The sequence below is a fragment of the Podarcis gaigeae genome, assembly GCF_964106915.1.
Source record: "Podarcis gaigeae genome assembly, chromosome: 6".
NCBI classification, from domain to species: domain Eukaryota; kingdom Metazoa; phylum Chordata; class Lepidosauria; order Squamata; family Lacertidae; genus Podarcis; species Podarcis gaigeae.
In genome coordinates this window covers 77,469,262-77,488,011 of record NC_139682.1, presented here as the reverse complement: position 1 = coordinate 77,488,011, position 18,750 = coordinate 77,469,262, and the positions used below count along the sequence as shown (strand labels likewise).

The 18,750-nt window shown below is 42.7% G+C and overlaps 1 protein-coding gene and 1 long non-coding RNA gene across 5 annotated transcripts in view; one reads left to right on the top strand and one right to left on the bottom strand.

The window, feature by feature from the left end:
• COL11A1 (collagen type XI alpha 1 chain) overlaps window positions 1-18,750 on the top strand; it is a 258,210-nt gene that overhangs the window by 183,469 nt on the left and 55,991 nt on the right. For all 4 annotated transcript variants that reach the window (XM_083743153.1, XM_083743154.1, XM_083743152.1 and 1 more), the window contains 6 exons: window positions 869-922; window positions 5,877-5,984; window positions 10,988-11,095; window positions 13,577-13,630; window positions 14,957-15,010; window positions 17,404-17,511. In XM_083743153.1, coding sequence (XP_083599279.1) covers window positions 869-922; window positions 5,877-5,984; window positions 10,988-11,095; window positions 13,577-13,630; window positions 14,957-15,010; window positions 17,404-17,511 — 486 coding nt within the window. The remainder of the gene's footprint in view (window positions 1-868; window positions 923-5,876; window positions 5,985-10,987; window positions 11,096-13,576; window positions 13,631-14,956; window positions 15,011-17,403; window positions 17,512-18,750) is intronic.
• LOC310846692 lies at window positions 855-7,954 on the bottom strand. Its single transcript, XR_014565477.1, has 3 exons — window positions 7,868-7,954; window positions 5,884-5,994; window positions 855-935 (listed from the first exon to the last, which is right to left on the bottom strand). It is a non-coding gene; the product is annotated as an uncharacterized lncRNA (long non-coding RNA).

The following is an 18,750-nucleotide window of genomic DNA, read 5'->3' as shown; positions in this document are numbered from 1 at the left end:
GCTTAAGGGTTGTTTTTTTAATATTAAAAGTACAGTACAGATTATCTTCTGACATTTAAAAATCAATTTATGAATGTCTATTAAATGTACAGCACTAATTGTGTCTTCAGGCATTGCTTTCTGTCAGTTTCTTGAGGTGCCATTTCCTGTCCTGTCCTCCCCATTGATGGGGAGGAGACGATGATGATATGGTTAATCAGGAGGTGATGTCTCCTGACTTGATTTGCCAGGAAAGATCCAACATCTCAGGCTCAATAGGCCCTAAACACCAGTTTACAATATACTGACTGCTTAGCTCTTAAAGAAGGCTTCCTCACACTTGGCACTCCAGATGTTTTGAGACTACAATTCCCATCATTTCTGACCACTGGTCTTGCTAGCTGGGGATCATGGGAGTTGTAGGCCAAAAACATTTGGAGGACCAAGTTTGAGGAAGCCTGTCTTAAAGGCTTGGTTAGTGGTTAAGTGCTTGTCAGAAGTGGTAAGAGTAAATGGTGGTAAGAGTAAAATTTTAAATTAATGTATATATTTTTTAAAAGCTTAGAAAAAAAAGATTTTGACTTTTAGAGAGAGGAAGAGTGATATATTTTTATTTTACTTTAAGCTGCTCTAGGGTTTAATCATAGGAGGCCTGCAGTCCAGTATACACTTTCCTGGGAGTAAACATCGCTCTTTCTTTCTTTCTTTCTTTCTTTCTTTCTTTCTTTTGCCATAAAGTAGAACAAACAAAGGGTTCTGCAGTAAATAGCCCATAGACTATTCATGTTCTGTAGATAGAACAGATGAAATAAAACACTTTGAAATGCTGTGTGTCACTCTTCACATAGTGACGATGGTAATAATGACAAATAATGCTTTTTTTTGGTAGGGTGGAGCTGGTCTGAAAGGAGGAGAAGGTCCACAAGGTCCACCGGGTCCCATTGTAAGTAGAATTGCTTGAAGGAAAATGAAAAAAATATTAGTATGAAAAAATGACTTCCTTTTTTTATTTATGTGTATGTGCTCTTGTGAACAGTATCTAAATGAATGTCATTCAGTTCTGTCAATAGCCATTCCCTAGTAATTATGAGTCGACAAACAGAAGGAACTATCAACACAAACATATTGGCCCATCTGAAACCTGCTGTTATCAGCAGGAGACAAATGGTATTTTCTTGTTTTCTTGTTTTATTAGAAATTATAAAGGGGGGGGAGAGAGAGATAAGAAGCCTCTAGTGGCAGGAAAATGAAAAGCCTACTGTACTGGAAGACTGCTGTGAAATTCTGTCCAGCCTTCCTTTCGTTCTGAAATACATAGAAATTTGGCCCAAACTACAAGTTACGTTACTCACTCTTTTAAAACACAGGTACACACACAGAGGGAAAGCAAGAAACTGGTGCAGGGCCCTGATCCAGATTAGGAGTGTTCTTAAATTGTCCACTTTTGTTTTCAAGAAAAAGCAGCTGAGGGGGCCCAGATCTGGAATATGCAACCAGTCTGGATCAGTATCCTAGACCAGTTGCATGCTGAAAATCATTGTGCTCATGACAACCTCATGACATGTGACATTACTTTCATGATAATACACTTCAACATTGATCTAGTGGTTCTGCCGTCATTGCAGATGTTGGTGCTTCTCTCTCATACGCACCTTTATTCCTGCCCAGAAAGTCTGAAGGGAAGGGCAGGAAACCAGGAAAAGCTGTTGTACATTGAAAGTTGCACCAAATCTTCTGGTCTGTGGTAAAGAGCTGGGTTTCCTCCAATATTAGAGAGGTGTGGTGTGAAATTGCTACATCAGAGTAGAGTACAGTAGACATTTCCTCCCTCTTTTCCTAGTACAATGAGAGTAAAAGCAGAGTGACACAAAGCGTGTGCTCTTTAATAGAGAGCACGTGTTGCGGTGGGGTCTAGCAGGCCAGCCCACTGTTGCTGGGCAGATCTGTTGGTTGGCCACAGACTGTGATTGGGTGTTTCTGGGGAGATTTTGATGTTACTAATTTGTGGGTTGGGCTCAAAGTTGGGCACGCAGCTTTGGGCATTCTCTTTTGCTGCGTGCACCGGATCACCCGCCTACCCTCCCTGAACTGGGGATTTTGCGCTTGACCTTGCTATGCCTGTCATGGGGTCACCTGCTTTGGGGGCAGGGGCCTTGTAGGAATTTTGTCCATTTGGCTGATTGGCTGGAGCCATTTGGTTTTTGCCTAAGGTAAAGGTAAAGGTACCCCTGCCCGTACGGGCCAGTCTTGACAGACTCTGGGGTTGTGCGCCCATCTCACTTAAGAGGCATGGGGCCAGCGCTGTCCGGAGACACTTCCAGGTCACGTGGCCAGCGTGACATCACTGCTCTGGCGAGCCAGAGCCGCACACGGAAACGCCGTTTACCTTCCCGCTGGTAAGCGGTCCCTATTTATCTACTTGCACCCGGAGGTGCTTTCGAACTGCTAGGTTGGCAGGCGCTGGGACCGAGCAGCGGGAGCGCACCCCGCCGCAGGGATTCGAACCGCCGACCTTTCGATCGGCAAGTCCTAGGCGCTGAGGCTTTAACCCACAGCGCCACCTGTGTCCCCGGTTTTTGCCTAGTGCATAGCAAATTGTCACAACTTGTAAGGTTTGCGGTTAGGCATTGGTTAAAAAATTAGTTGGTGGAGGGGTAAGTGCCTACCCCTCCAACGCTGGTGTTGCAAGGGAATTCCATTAAAGGAATCCAGGGGCTTGCCATGCTTTTGTCCAAGTCCCTGGCATGGGGCTTGGGCTGCGCAAGCCCCTGGGAGCATGTGGGGAGAGGTGAGGGTCTGGTGCCCGGCTCCATTTTCTCCCCAATATTGTTTTCCCTTACTGGCTTCCGCTGGAATCTGGAAGTCAGTTCTGTCCCTGGACGGGGGGACAGATAGTCGGAACCAATGCCTAAGCAACCACTCACAGTTATGAATTTAAATAAGGTTGTGGCCAAAATTATGCCAATAACCTTAAACAAAAATTATGTGTGATGTGTGAGTTATTGGGGTGGCTTGGGGACCTCAACACGCGAACAATAGGATAATGTGATGCAGGTCATACTGGACTGTACCACTTTTAACAGGAGCTGGAGGTCCCGTGTGTGTGTGTGTGTGTTCTGTCCAACATAAAAACAACTCTCTGGAACATGAGGGTGAAGATATGTAAGCTAGCCTTCCTTTGCGATTTCTACTTGTACACAATCTGGTGGGGCACAAACGCCTCTGTTCAGGCATCATGCCTGAAGCAAAAATAGCAACCCTTATAGTGAGCACTGGGCCACACATGGTCTGCCCTGCCCTGCCAGTAAATGGTCTATCCAGCCTTGCTGGTTGTGAGAGTGGAGAAAGGTTGGAAGGGAACTCCTGCTCTGTTCAGTTGGAAGATGAGTAGAAGCTTCTGAGCAGTTTCGTTCCCAATTTTGCGGATGGATCAACTCATGTTCAACTGAATGTGGGTAGAGCGAAGTCCCTTCAGACATTCCTCACTCAACATGGGAAGGCCAGGAACAGAGAGAGATTGACTTGTGTGCATGGGGATATTGAGGGCAGGGCCTCATGGCCCCATTCCTCCTATGTAGGTATTTCCTGTTTAGACACCTGAATAGTCAAGTGTCATGCTGTGAGATTCTTGATCATGTAGCTTAGCTATCAGTTCCCAGTAAACCTCAGTAAAATACACACAGGGGAGAGAGAATGCTGTAAGGCCACTACCTCATTGGTTTTATTTTTAATTTCCATTGGGGAAATACTTCTGCTTGATTTTGAAGTCTTGCACATGTATATTCATTTCTCAACCAACTTGTGAAAACAAACCAGCTCCCCTCTGTGGGGTAAGATTCTAATTGCCATGAAATTTAATTCTCACTCCCTGGGAATCCTAATCAAAGCAAAGCAGCATTAATCCTTTTCTATGCTTCTCAGTCATGCCGTGTGAATATTTAAGGCCAGCCCTCATCCCCTGCCATTCTGACTTGGGTATTTCAGGCATGTGATCAGCTGGGTCGGGGGGGGGGGGGAGAGCACAGGGACAAGCAAGCAAACAAAGCAAACAAACAAACATCCTTTTTCATTATGTGTGTTTTAGAACAAGCTTCCCTCAGACAAAAAGAGCATTTTAAATTCAAAGAGCCCAAACACAAAAAGAAAAGTCTTTTGAATACAAGTGTGTTAGGAACTTGCTAGAAGCATCATCAAGTTTGTGTTACCCACAAATAGGGTGTATCTACGCACAGCGGAGAAAAACTCTATAAATAAGTCAGAAATTAAATTATTATAATAAAAGATAAAAAGCACTGTGGAAAATCGCTTAGAAAAATTTTTTTGCTCTCCAGTGCCGTCTGATGTTGCATTCAAAACACTGTTTTTTGACTAATGCAGCTGAGTCCATGGACATCAACACAGAAGTCAACAACTTTTTTTTTTTTAGTCAGTTAAGCAAATTTCACATTTTGTGTCTGGCAAATTTCATAATAACATTGGCTTGGTCAACATAAGCAGGGGTCAGGACACATGACACTCCAAATGTTGGATTACAGCTCCCATCATCTATGATAGGAGCAGTAAACTAACAACATCTGAAGATTAGTCCCCCCCCCACCTTACGTTAAAGACTCCTTCACATATTACATTCCACCTGAGGGCCAAACTATATGCAACACTGAATTATGGGTGGTTTCTCCAGAAATTCACACCTGTTTTTCCTGCAGGTGTAGAGGCTTCACCTGCCTCAGAAGCCTCATGTGTTATAGTAGGGTGTCTTAACTCATTAAACTCACTAAATATAGACCCCTGGAAAAGGGGTGTAGGTCAGTGTTTGAGCACATGATCTGCCTGCAAAAAGTCCCAAGTCCCTAGTATCTCTGGGTATAGCCAAGGAAGACTCCTCTCTGAAGGTATAGAGACCCACATGGAGATGGCACTGAGCCAGATGGGTCAATGGGCTGACACAACAGAAAACAGTTTCCTGTGTTCCAGCCACTGAAACCAGGGAGAAGAGGCAGGGAAACCAGGGAGCAGGGCAATTACAGCAACAAAAGTGCCATGTGTATTTTGGCTGTTAGCTCTTTCAATTGTATACCTAAAACTTTTAAATATGAATGTGATAAATCTTTGCAACCATAGAATGACATCAATTCAGGACAAAAAAAATTCCTTCCAGTAGCACCTTAAAGACCAACTAAGTTAGTTCTTGGTATGAGCTTTCGTGTGCATGCACACTTCTTCAGATACCAATTCAGGAATCAGGCGTGACTGTGACTCCCCATCTAATATATACTCAGAGGCAAATCTTGAGAGATATGGTGAAATACCGTCCCTGAAACTGAGCCAGAAAGCATTATTTCCAACGGAGAAAAAAAGCAATGCTGGAGTGAGCCCAGACTCCACTGCTTTCTGGCACTTCCTGGACCTGATCCTAGAGGAGACTGTCCTAGCAGAGCTTGCATTTGCCACTGAATTCAGTGATGAATGCAAACCTTGCTTTTCCCAGGCAGTGGCAAGACTTGGACGAGGAGCTTCTAAGTGGAACCAGGCTTGCATTTGGTGCCAGATTTAAGGGCTTCGAATGAATGCAAGCCCTGCTTGTGGAAGAACAACCAGGAGGACATTTTAAGACTCCCCATTGTTCCTCTGCACCCACAGCTTTACCTGCCCTCATGTTGTATAACTTCAGGTATGGGGCAGGTAGCCAAGGCTTGGGAGACACAATGTTATGGACCAAATTAGGCCCACTGGAATGGGTTGGAGGTTCTCCACCTGTCTTTTAAAGCAGAGATGTGGGGGGCATCTTACTAGAAGAATTAGGGCACTTGCCAATCTTTTAGCAGTCTTTGTCCTAAACTGTGCAATGTTGCTGGTTATTAAATAGTTTGTTCAGTGGTCTTTTCTTTTAATTGCAGGGTTCACCTGGTGAACGTGGTCCGGCAGGTACTGCTGGCCCAATTGGTTTGCCTGGACGCCCTGGTCCCCAGGGTCCTCCTGGTCCAGCGGGAGAAAAGGGAGCTCCGGTGAGTAATTCTAAAGAAAGAGAGAAGTAATATTACAGAAATTATTACTTTTCATATCCAATAATGTTAGCTCTTCACACTCCAATACCTTTCTATTGCATATGTGCCTGGCATACTCCCTCTCTATTTACAATAGAGCACTGCAGAAATTTAATTAAACTCGATGACATTTTTTGGCACACTTTATCAAGCCCTAAGACCCAGAGAGATGGGTTAAACAAAGCTGATCATCATGAACACAATAGTGGCTGCCTCTGATGATAAAATAGTTTGTCACGCCGTAGCTTTGATTTAACCTTAGTGCCCTAATGCTCTGCTTTACAAAGTGTGCCTTTATTTCCCATTTTCGTATCAGATTTCATCGTCACCTGCTCCTGCTCTCTGCTACCTTTCTAGTCAAGTGCAACTTTTAAATGAAAACATCGCGGGTGGGGAACTTTCATACCTCCTGACATTGTTAGACCACCCCCCAACTCCCATCATCCTTGGCCACTGGCCATGCTAGCTGAGACTGATGGGAGCTGGAGTCTGGAAATATCAGAAGGGCAAACTGATGCCCCATTCCTGCTATACATAGATGGAAATGCTCCTCAGATATAGAGGAGTAGCTTTTGTGATCTTCATATGAATCTTCCCCGACCCAGGTTCAATGCCATGTTATAGACAGTGCCTCTGTATCTTAATTATATCTAAAAGGTAAATATTGTGTATTATCTAAGAATTATTAAACTACAGAGTTCAAAAGTAAGCAGAGTTTTAGTCCTCGTGGAAAACTCCAACAGATGTCGCAAAGGAAACCTGTGGGCAGGACACATCAAACAAGTTATGTGAACGCAAGAGGATCCTGTTTTTCCTGCTACACTGAATGACAATCAGCTTTTGAAACTGAGGATATTTTCAAAAAGTGCATCCGTGGTATGCCAAGGAGGTTCACAGTTCAAAGGAAAAAATGTTCAATAATTCCACTGGGTTTGCAGCGTGTGAGAATGGAATTAAAAATTACAATATGAAATGAAATGCCTGGCTGGTGCTGAAAACAGCACAGAGCTCCCGCTGTGTAACATAGAACTTTGAATCAAGTGCTTCCTTGCCTCCAATCCACAGCATTGACCTGGTTCACACATACCATTAAACCGTGAGTTAACCACAAGTTGCTCAACAGACAATCAAACAAACCATGGATTGTTTCTCCATAGTTGGGTTCGTTTTCCAGCTGCTCTTGCCTTATTGCCTTTGCATTTTGGTAAGCAACTATGGCAGCCAGGCAAATCAAGCTGCTATTAATTGCGGGTGCTGGGTTGCACATAACACCAAGTCATAGTTAAAACAAACCAAGTTTCATAAGCCAACAACAAACCATGGCTTTTGATCATGGTTAGTTGACAGTAGAGAAAGTATAATTAAGCCATGGACCAGGGATTGCACTGAAAGCTAAGCCATGATTTAATAAAGAATGGCTTAGCATTATGTGCAAATGATGCCATTGATTACCACCAACATGGTGCAAGGTCACAGATGGTGGGAATTGTAGTGCAACAACTTCTGGAAGACACCATGCTGGCTACATCTGCCATATTAGTACTCCATTCTTCAGTATGAAACTGAAGCTGTGTAGTCCAATGTGCATTTACATGGGAGTCCCATTAAACTTCTGCCTGAGTATATATGCACAGAATTGTGCTGTAAATTGATTTCATTAATCTCTCACAAAATCCTATCAATAGATATTTTGCCGGTGTTCTAAGCTCCACTTTCCCTCCCTATATGATCATATTGTTCCCTGCCTCCAAATAAGTATTGACATTATGCTAACTACATGATATTGACAACATATAACTCATTAACACAGAAGACTGTATTCCTGAGATTTTTCATTTCTTCACCTGCTTCGGTATATTTAATTTATCTGTCTGCAGAGTCTCCAGCAGGTTATGTTATCTGTATTTTCATTTCTGTTTTCTGTCTGTTATTTATCATGCACTTATCATAAAAATGTATTGAAATTCTGAAATGCAGACAATGGTTACTATAACAACTTAAGCTGCTTTGCAATGTACCATTCTGAGTTTTGTAATTTATATGTATGAGTCCTTATCGTGACTGAGTGAGCCACTTGGAGCTGGGTTCTTAGAAAAATTGAACGCTGTGACCTTGAAGCTACCAAAATGAACTCGTGAACACAGTGTTCAGAAGGTTTCAGAAGTCAAGCTCTGAAGAAAATTGGAGATAATCCCACTGTAGCCAATCAGTGACCTGAAACTCTGCTCTTTGCAGCTCACATGTTCAACTTTGTCTGCCATAGCCAGTCAGGTGCAGTGTAAGGACAGGATCTGCCAAATACCTCCAGCCTAGACTGCTACAGTGTATTGTACCTGGGACTTCCTTAGGAAACGGTTCAGAAATTTCAGTGCAAAGCATATGTTTCTAGTTTCAAAACAACACCACTGGTCCATTTCCAACCACGTTTGATTACACTGGTGCTAACCTACAACATGTGGGCTGTGGGTACCTGAAGAACTGTCTTCTTCCCTGTGGTCCTGGTCATCCATTCAGATCTCTAGAGATGCAGTGGGCAGTGACTTGACAGGGTGCCTTTTCATTTGTGAAAAAGGGACGCAGGTGGCGCTGTGGTCTAAACCACTGAGCCTCTTGGGCCTGCGTATCAGAAGGTTGGTGGTTTGAATCCCCGCGACAGAGTAAGCTCCTGTTGCTCTGTCCCAGCTCCTGCCAACCTAGCAGTGTGAAAGCACACCAGTGCAAGTAGATAAATAGGTACTGCTGCAGTGGAAAGGTAAATGGTGTTTCCGTGCACTCTGGTTTCCGTCACAGTGTCCTGTTGCACCAGAAGCAGTTTAGTCATGCTGGCCACATGACCCAGAAAGCTGTCTGTGGACAAACACCACCTCCCTCAGCCTGAAGTGAGATGAGCGCCACAACCCCATAGTCACCTTTGACTAGACTTAACCATCCAGGGGTCCTTTAAAGGTAAAGGTAAAGGTACCCCTGCCCGTACGGGCCAGTCTTGACAGACTCTGGGGTTGTGCGCCCATCTCACTCAAGAGGCCAGGGGCCAGCGCTGTCCGGAGACACTTCCGGGTCACGTGGCCAGCGTGACAAAGCTGCATCTGGCGAGCCAGAGCCGCACACGGAAACGCCGTTTACCTTCCCGCTGGTAAGCGGTTCCTATTTATCTACTTGCACCCGGAGGTGCTTTGGAACTGCTAGGTTGGCAGGCGCTGGGACCGAGCAGCGGGAGCGCACCCCGCCGCAGGGATTCGAACCGCCGACCTTTCGATCGGCAAGTCCTAGGCGCTGAGGCTTTAACCCACAGCGCCACCTGCGTTCCTTAGGGGTCCTTTACCTTTACCTTTTACCTTTCTTTTGTGGTATTCCGCCTCTAAAACACACTACCCATTTGTTTATTCTGATGTCATTTTGGTCCAAGAAAGAGCTTTTTATTTCTGCGGTCCTGTCAACTGAGATTTATTCTTTTGTTTCTTCACTCCTCTGTTTGATGCTATTTTTTATTACTGTTTGGCTGTTTGCATTTTCTTTTTTTAAAATACGGTATTTTAGGTGTGTATTTTATTTCATAAAAATTATATACCACTTGTTTGTAAAGAAAATCCTCAAAGCCTTTATGTTACCTGCTTTGGGCATCCATGTGTCAAAAAGCAATGGATAAATTCTATAGTATTTTTTCCCGCTTTAATGTGATTGTTCTGATGCTACAGGTATCACTATATAGCATTGCTCAGAGGTTTTTACTTTGCAGAGAGAGAGGTCAGAGATGGCAAATAGAAAGTGGAGGTTGGTGTAGTGATATTCAGGTGCAAGTAAATGAGAGATGTGCCTGGTTTGTGAATTAAAGTCATAGGTGACTGGGATCAATTGTACATTGTTTCTGCTTTGAGAATGAGCAGCTGATTTCGTACTTTTGGGTGGATGGGGAGGACTCACTGTTGTACCAAGATATTACACATCAAGTTTCTTCATGCACAAAGTACCGAGCAGATGTGTTTCTCACACAGCTCTCCGTCTGCTAGATTTAATTGTGCAACAAGGTGTGTGATGGAAGGAAGGGGAGAGGGAGAGAGATAACCCTTTGGAAAGCTTGTTTTGCAGCTATCAACACTTGGTGTCGGTTGCCAAAATGAAAATCACAGATATCAATTGCATTCTAGCCTTTGCAAAACACTCAAAGGAGAGTAGGATAATGGATTGATGAGTAGATAGAGGAAGCAGGACTGTTGAAGGCATGGAAGTGAGAGTGACAAAAGACCAGGGTGTCACTCATAAGCAGACAACAGTTATGTGGGATAAACAGAGAAAAGGTGTAAATGGAGACAAGAGGGGTGATACAGGAGGACCTCGACCTTTTTTTTAAGCAAAACAAAACCCAAATACTGGGTTGTGAAATCATTACCCATGAATTGCTTTTTTTAAAAGTTTGTGAAAGAAAATAATATTGACTAAGATATATAATTAACATACGGCTGTCTGGTAGTAATGAATGAAAACACAGGTGTACCACTCAAAAAGGTATGGATCAGAAAAGTAGGGCATACACTTGTGCAGAGCCACAAAATTGTAGTTTACAGTTAAAGCCCAGTGGAATAAAAAGCTCTTCATCTTGCCTTGAAGTGACATCAGAATTTGTACAGGGAGAGCATCTCTGAGAAGGTATTCCAAAGGTGGAGAATGACAACCCAAAATTCGCTTTATCTCAAGTCACTACCTGTCCACTTCAGATGGCAGAGAAGGTCCTCCGGAGAGAAGGCGTTCTCAAAGAAGGACCTCCATAGATGACCACGACATTACAGAGATGGTTTTGAGAGATAATAAATTGCTTAGGGGCCCTCCAGAGGTTGCTAGCTGTGACAAGCTTTAACCATGCACTGGACCAGTCTGACACTTGTAAATAGTGAGATGTGAGTTCAATATTCTGCACTCTCAATTATTCACCAGTCATAGTTTGAATAATGTTTTGGCATTGAAAACAGGGTGAAAAAGGTCCCCAAGGCCCAGCCGGACGTGATGGAGTACAAGGCCCTGTAGGCCTTCCCGGCCCTGCCGGTCCAGCTGGTTCTCCTGGAGAAGATGGTGACAAGGTCAGTTGCTGTTGACTGCAGTGATGATTGTCCGGTGATTGGCTCATTTTCAAAACTCCAAGAACTATTTGTTTGCTTGCTTTATGTGGGATCACTCAAGAAAGAATCTTGAGGCACTTGAATAACAGATTTATTGTGCCATCATCTTTTGTAGACTAGCACCCTCTTCATCAGAAGCATGAAGTGTTATCTTCAGTTGGCCAATATAGAGAGATGCAGAGAAAGAGAGAGGGAGAGGTCATAAGCAGTGGGGCAAGAAGTAGGGCCATGCAATAGAAGTTGGAGAAATAGGTGTGTCACCTTTCTATGCAGGACCCAAATGTATACAAGATAAGAAGGGGGGTGACCCATCAGCAAGAGCAATCACTGTGGTATTGTCTAATATTGCACAAGAAGTGCTGTGTTAGAAGCAACGGTGATGACAGTTTTGCTCTCTTGGAATAAATACTATTTGTGATTATGAGCCACTAGAGAAAATCAACGTATGGGAGCTAGGGCAAACATTTATTTACTTACCGTATTTTTCGCCCTATAGGACGCACTTTCCCCCCGCTATTCTCTGACCCGATCTGGAGGCTGGCGGGGGGGGGGAGAAGCAAGCCTGCTTCTTCCCCCCCCGCCAGCCCCACAAGCTTGGGGGATAGCGGGGAGGCGGAGCGCCGCCACCCCGCTATTCCCTGACCCGATCTGGAGGCTGGCGGGGGGGGAGCAAGCTTGCTTCTCTCCCCCGCCAGCCCCACAAACTCGGGGGACAGCGGGGCAAGCCGCTGCCCCACGGAGGGTAGAGAGGCTGTCCCTGAAGGCAGAAGAGGAGGAGACGGAGCGCTCCGTCTCCCTCTTCTAGCTTGGGGATGGCTGCACAAACCTGGGGGGGGGAATAATTTTTTTTCCTTGTTCCCCCCCCCAAAAAAAAACTAGGTGCGTCCTATGGGCCGGTGCGTCCTTATAGGGTGAAAAATACGGTAAATGTCAAATTTGACCCATGAGCAGCAGCTGTCAGAAATAATGCAACACAAGGAACTTGGGGCGCGACTCTCTTCAATCAGGCAAAGACACTTCCATGGGTTTCATGAGTTTCCAATAGTTTGAAAAAATTATGAGAATTACAAAATGGAAGCAAATGTTTAGGAGGACGCATTATTCTCAATTCATCGTTTGGCACTGTCATGCAAAATAGGGTGCCATACTTACAAGAGAAATGTGCTGAGTGAGAGGGGAGGGTGTTATCCTTTTCTTGCCCAGAAACATTCCATAAGGAATTTTTTTAAATTCCAGATACCTTTGTCCTGGCTACTATTCCCAGTTGTCCAGGAGAAACATCTAGAAAGTCTGGCAATGTGATAGCTAGGAGTAGGGTTACGTATTCTCCATTCTGCCCACTGCTTCTCCCTAAAAAATATGCCCTGCCACTCCTTTATGTGCTGGCAAACTTCCCATTGTTGCACTGCATACCTGTTCAGTTATGAAGCTCATTCTCACTGGGCCAGTCCACAGTCTTTGCTTAATATGCCAAAATAGAAATGAGCCCTTTGCCCTTTCTCCCAATTCATTAATGTGCCTTCTTTCCCTCATGCACAATCCATTTTCCTCTCCCTCCATAGCATGCCTGAAAGCAATGCAAAAAATATCCGTTGACCACAGTTTTGTCTCTGAACCAGACTCATTATTTAGACCCAGTCTTATCCCCAACCTGGTAACTCTGGGTTTGGATGAAATGAAAAGTTATGTTTAATCAGATGCTTCCTAGATTAATTGTGGCTTGCATGAAAGGATAAGTGGATGGGTTGCGTTGTCTGATAACTTGTCTTATATCTCACTATCAGTTTTGCACCTATCATTGCTTGGGAATTTAAGAAACCCCAAATGAAAGTTTCTGTCTACCATTTTGATTCAAAAGGGTATTCAATTGTATTTAAACATTAAAAAAAACTACTCCTAAGTATCAGCAAGTGTCTTGCAAAATTAGGTTACAGTATCTTAACAGGTGTCCAAAGGCATAGTGAGCAAACATCTTTCCATAATGTATGCTGAATTAAGCCAGATGGCCTGAACATTACCACTGTCTTATAGAGTCAACCGTAATTCTCTGGTATGTCTGCTCATAATAAGAATTGTGATACATTCACAGAAGCACAAGGCTGCTCTTCAGTTGATTGCAATTACAGTCACTTTATATTGAAGGAGACATGGAGAATATAAACAAAAACAAAATAATTTCCTTCGTTCAAAATCCAATTAAAGTAGGTTTCAATACGAGGCCATGTTGTGCTTTGAACTGTAATAGTCGATACATGCACTAATCTGTCACACCGAAATGTGATTGATCAATGCAAAATTGCCCCCTTCAGGCCTTTACTTGTAAAATGGTGCGATAAGGTAAAGAGAATAATAAGGTGACATTTATAGACACTTCGCCACAACGAATGGGAAGGCAGGCTCTTTAAAAGTACCAATTTAACAATGTCTTCCCTTCTATTACAGGGTGAAATTGGAGAACCAGGTCAGAAAGGGAGCAAAGGTGACAAAGGAGAAAATGTGAGTTTTCTTTTCTTTCTTTCTTTTTCTGACTACTTCCTTCACTATATTGCTTACTGCAATTCTTTATTGCTGGGGAATTAAAGAATGAAAACATGAATCAAAAACCAACATGCTGAGCAAGCAGGAAAGAGGCCTGCATTTTGCAGAGATATTCACATTTGAAACAAAAAAAAAAAAACCCCAGAGGAATTGGGTTCAATGTTACTTTATAATGCCTGTAAATGATGATAGTAATTGACCAACTTCTTTTTTCCAAGATATGTTAACATATTTTCCTCCACAATTGTCTGTCGCTATTTTGCTTAGTTTCCTTTCACCTAGGTCCATGCTTGGATGTCTTTTGTTTGCTTGCAGGAAAGCTATATTATTACATTACATTACATTACATTACATTACATTACATTACATTGTATTATATTATATTATATTATATTATATTATATTAATAATATATCATTCAATAATCTTTTTCATATAAACCAACGTTTCAGATTTCTTATGTGGTTAAAAAGGTCCTCTGCTTTGATTAAAGCAATTCTTCATTTAATTTTATCAAACTCAAAACTAGTAATCACAAGGGAATATTTTCAAGAACTATATATAGTTTATAAAATGAAAACTCCTTCAGGAAGAAATTATTTAGACTTGTTTGGCATGTGAGAACAGGTTTTTTTATGTAATTTTAAATTCCATTTTATTTGTATGTTCAAGCATGGCTAACTGAAAATCAGCTCTGTCAGTAATGCCTTTTCCTGGGGCAGCATAAATAGATTTAATCTAAAATACGTCCTGGAAATTTTTTTTTTCAGGGAATGCAGTGCAGTTGCACATATTTAATATTTAAGACTATCTAGGAAGAATTGTCCAATTGCAAGAGCAACTTACAGTCTCTTTGGGGAAATACAATTCCAACAAGAAGCGATAGGGATAGTGAAACTTTAGTTGATTTTTTCTCTCTCTCTGTAAATCTCCTCAGAAAGGTCTGGTATATTTTTAGTTCTGTAAAAGCCAGGGCAGGTTGTGATTCATATTCATGTTTGAACAGAAATCCACTTTTAAATATCCTGAAAATACTGCAAGCATAATTACCTTTGATAAATGTCAGTTTCAAATGTATTGTAGACAAGCAAGTCTAAGATTTGGGGAGATGAACAAATAATGCTTGACTGCCTTGAATGTAAAAGACCTTGGAGTAAGAGCACCATCTCTCCAAAGAAATGTGGAAATGCTTATTAGGCCTGAATAATGCAAAATGCCCTCCTGTGGAGATGCTGTTCGTCTGACTTTAGATGCCAACTTTACCTTCTTTCCTCCTCCTTTCAGGGTCCTCCTGGACCACCAGGTCTTCAAGGTCCCGTCGGAGCTCCTGGTATAGCTGTAAGTTTCTGCTTGTTATGCATAACTAACGAGTGCCTTCCCCCCCGAATTCTCATTAGTTATACCGAAGATTCAGGCATAATTTATGTTGCTTAAAATGAGAAATATCTTAAATCCTATCCTCAAGGCATCCGTGTCTATGCACTGCTCTGCTTACCGCAGGCTCCAGTCTTGGGTCAGTGCTCTGCTGCTTCAGTCTTCCATGAGTGCAACAATTCAAAAGGAATGAACAAAACATTGGGAAAATGCTTTGGCTCCGTTCATTCCAAGATGTGTTTATTAAATGCATATGGAAGCTGGAGTGGCGTTTCCAAGAACAGGTCCACTTGATAACTTAGTTTCTCTTTTTTTATTATACAGTGGACCCTTGGGTTGTTATGTTCTGGTAACGTAACTTTCGGGTTGTGAATGAGGCAAACCCGGAAGTTTATACTTCCGGGTTTTGCCACACACACCTGCACAGAAGTGCTCTATGACGACGTGCGTGTGCGCAGAAGCAGCGCCTCATGTTGTGGACTTTTCGGGGTACATAAGGACCCCCGGAATGAATTAAGTTTGTATCCGGAGGGTCCACTATACACACACACACACACACACACACACACACAATTTTAATTAAATTTTCTGTTTTACAATTTAGAATATTCATTTAGACAACTGTAACTTTGTTTCTCATCACTTAATTACTCATTAACTTGATGGCTCCCAGTTGAATGTGTGATCTGACTCCCTTGAAAAGAAATGACATTGGTGATCTGGAAGTTCTGTCTGTATTGTTACATTCTTAATGGCTCATTTACATATTCAAACCATCACTCCATGTTGCATTATTCAACAATACAGGTGTAAAATCACCCCCACATTTGCTAGTATTTGCAGCAGATGTCTGTGTGAGGCAGCATTTAAATTGGGAGTTGTAGCCAACATCAGGGCCACATGGTAAGAGATGCGAAATGAGCCCACAAAAAGAGGAAGTTGAAGATGAAGACGAAGAACAAGAAGAAGGAGGAGGAGTTTGGATTTGATATTCCACTTTATCAGTACCCTAAGGAGTCTCAAAGTGGCTAATATTCTCCTTTCCCTTCCTCCCCCACAACAAACACTCTGTGAAGTGAGTGAGGCTGGGAGACTTCAGAGAAGTGTGATTAGCCCAAGGTCACCCAGCAGCTGCATGTGGAGGAGCGGGGACACGAACCCAGTTCACCAGATTACGAGTCTACCGCTCTTAACCACTACACCACACTGGCTCTGGAAGCCAGAGACTGCCGGGACCTGTCTTGTTTGTTTTCCATTTACATAATAAGAATGTACATATAACAAACAGCAATCCTAGCCCCACTTCTCTGGAACTAAGGCACGCTCAGTTCAGTGGGACTTACTTCTATGGCAACATTCTTAGGAGCTGGGTATTTGAGTCTTCAATTAGGTGCCTTTTGGAGTCAATTTCTGAGCAGTAAATGCACAACTTTTGTGAGCACTATGGACAGCTCTGGCATACACCATGGATTTATTTGTGCTTTCCTTCACTCAGACCAGAATACTTTGTCCATTCCCAGAACACTGCATCAGTTGCAATACTGTTGTATGGAATGTACTTTGCTGAGTGGTACCTATGACATTCTTGTGACAAGCACCTGAAGTTCGACGCCATTTTATGACCTCTTTAAAAATGTCTGTTTTGCAAGCTAGTAACTTTTATGGACTTATTTGCAAGGATGGACTAAAGGTTGCAAACTTGTACACTGTTAGCTGCTTAAATGTAACTGAAGTCAATGGAATTTATATAGCCTACAGAGCTGCAGTCAAAATATAGCCTACAGAGCTGCAGTTTTCTTTTCACCCATTGTCTGGGCAGACCTTTTTGCAAAACTAATGTAGCTAAAAAGTATCCATATAGTTTTCTTAATTCATTCATTCATTTGTTTAAAAAAATTATGTGAAAAACCAGCAGCAGTATAGATCATTAAGTAATCGAAAATTCAAACCAACCTATTGGAAACTATTGTTCTGTCAGCATAAATATTCCCAAATGAGAATTAAGCAGCATCTGCCAGCTCTTAAGCACAGTAGCTGCATTGATCAATGCACAACAAAATCGCATTGGGTGACTTTATTATGTCTGGGCCACTTACTTTAATTGTATTTGGAGAACACAAGCTAAGTTCACCGTAATTGTTGAATGAATGTGTTCGCACAATGTAGCTCTCTTCTTACAAATGCAAAATTGTGTCCCAATCACATTATGTAGAATTAGATCTCATTAATTTCAATGCACATAATTTTGGATCAGAACACAAGTTGTGTGTGTGTGTGTAATCATTAACTTGGGATGTTTCTTTTTAAAAAGTGGCTGTAAAAGTCTGACAGTAGTTGTCCCTGTTTTAATCTACTAGGGGGGTGATGGAGAACCCGGTCCAAGAGGGCAGCAAGGGATGTTTGGGCAAAAAGGCGATGAAGGCCCACGAGGCTTCCCTGGTCCTCCAGGTCCCATTGGTCTTCAGGTATGTGTCATCATTTTATTTGCTTCCCACCTTCCTTCCCCACAAAAAAATGGGCGTATCCTTATTCTGGGTTTCATAGTTTAAAAATGACCAGTCTTTGGACCCCTCCAGACATTCTTTTTATTGCACATTTGTGATGATGTGGGCTCATGATACTATTAGGGAGGTCACATCTCATCTTGATTTCAATACTGTCTACAGAAGTGCTGGGTTGGTCACATTGCTTCATTTCCAATCAGTGCATATCCTGTAACTTCCTGCTGAAATACCATAAATATTGCCAAGGCAGGCGCATTAGGTGACCCATGAGAGCAGCAAAATAACCAGGTTGTACAATGGTGGTAGGATACCGTTAACCACGCCAAATCTTTATTGGCGGCAGCAGGCAGGGTGAGGGTAGGCATGGCATTAGGGTCAGGGTCAGGTCATCATTCCCTGTTGACAGAATAGATCCACCGGGTTTGGACCTCTCCAAGCCAGTTCCATGAGAATCGGCCAGTGTTGAACCTTGCCGTGGTGCAAGCCAAACAAGCAAGGTCTCACTGGGTGATCAGAGTGCAGATTCCAACCAGGTAGATACCCCAACCTGAGCCTGGGGGTGTCATGGTCATTCCTGCCCCTATACTATATTGATCCTTTCCAATGCCATTTCTGCCTTCAACAAACAATGTTTTTCTTCCTGACCAAGGAAGGCCATCATTTCACTGAGTGGAACATCTGGCTGGTCAGATGATGGAATGCTTGGCTGCATGGACCCTCATCCTGTTTGAACAGGATTCTTTTCATTTTCCTGTGGCTCATAGCTCATTCTCATAGGCATTGCACTAGGGGTACTTTCGTGAGCATTAGCTTCATGAGCCCTGGGCCCTTCAGCAGCAAAGGTCCAGGGATAGCATCACTCAACCAATTTACTTCACAGCCAATCTGCTGAATAGTTCACATAGCAACATATGCAGGGTGGAACATTTGATGCAAGTGCCCTATTTAGAACCCTCTTCTCTCCTTGAATTACCATTTGGGACTAGAAAATTTAACGCGATTTCTTTTTCTTTATTTCTAAGTGGAGAGACTCGATTTTTAATACGTGATCATTCAAACTTGGTGTAGCATCGAAAGGTAATGGAAATGTCAGGGACTCTGTATAGGTGTTTAGGAATGGAAATGCAGTTTCGATTTGGTCTGCATCGAAAAGAGAAATATATTTCACCTTTGTGTGTTTTGATTTACTGAAACGCTGCA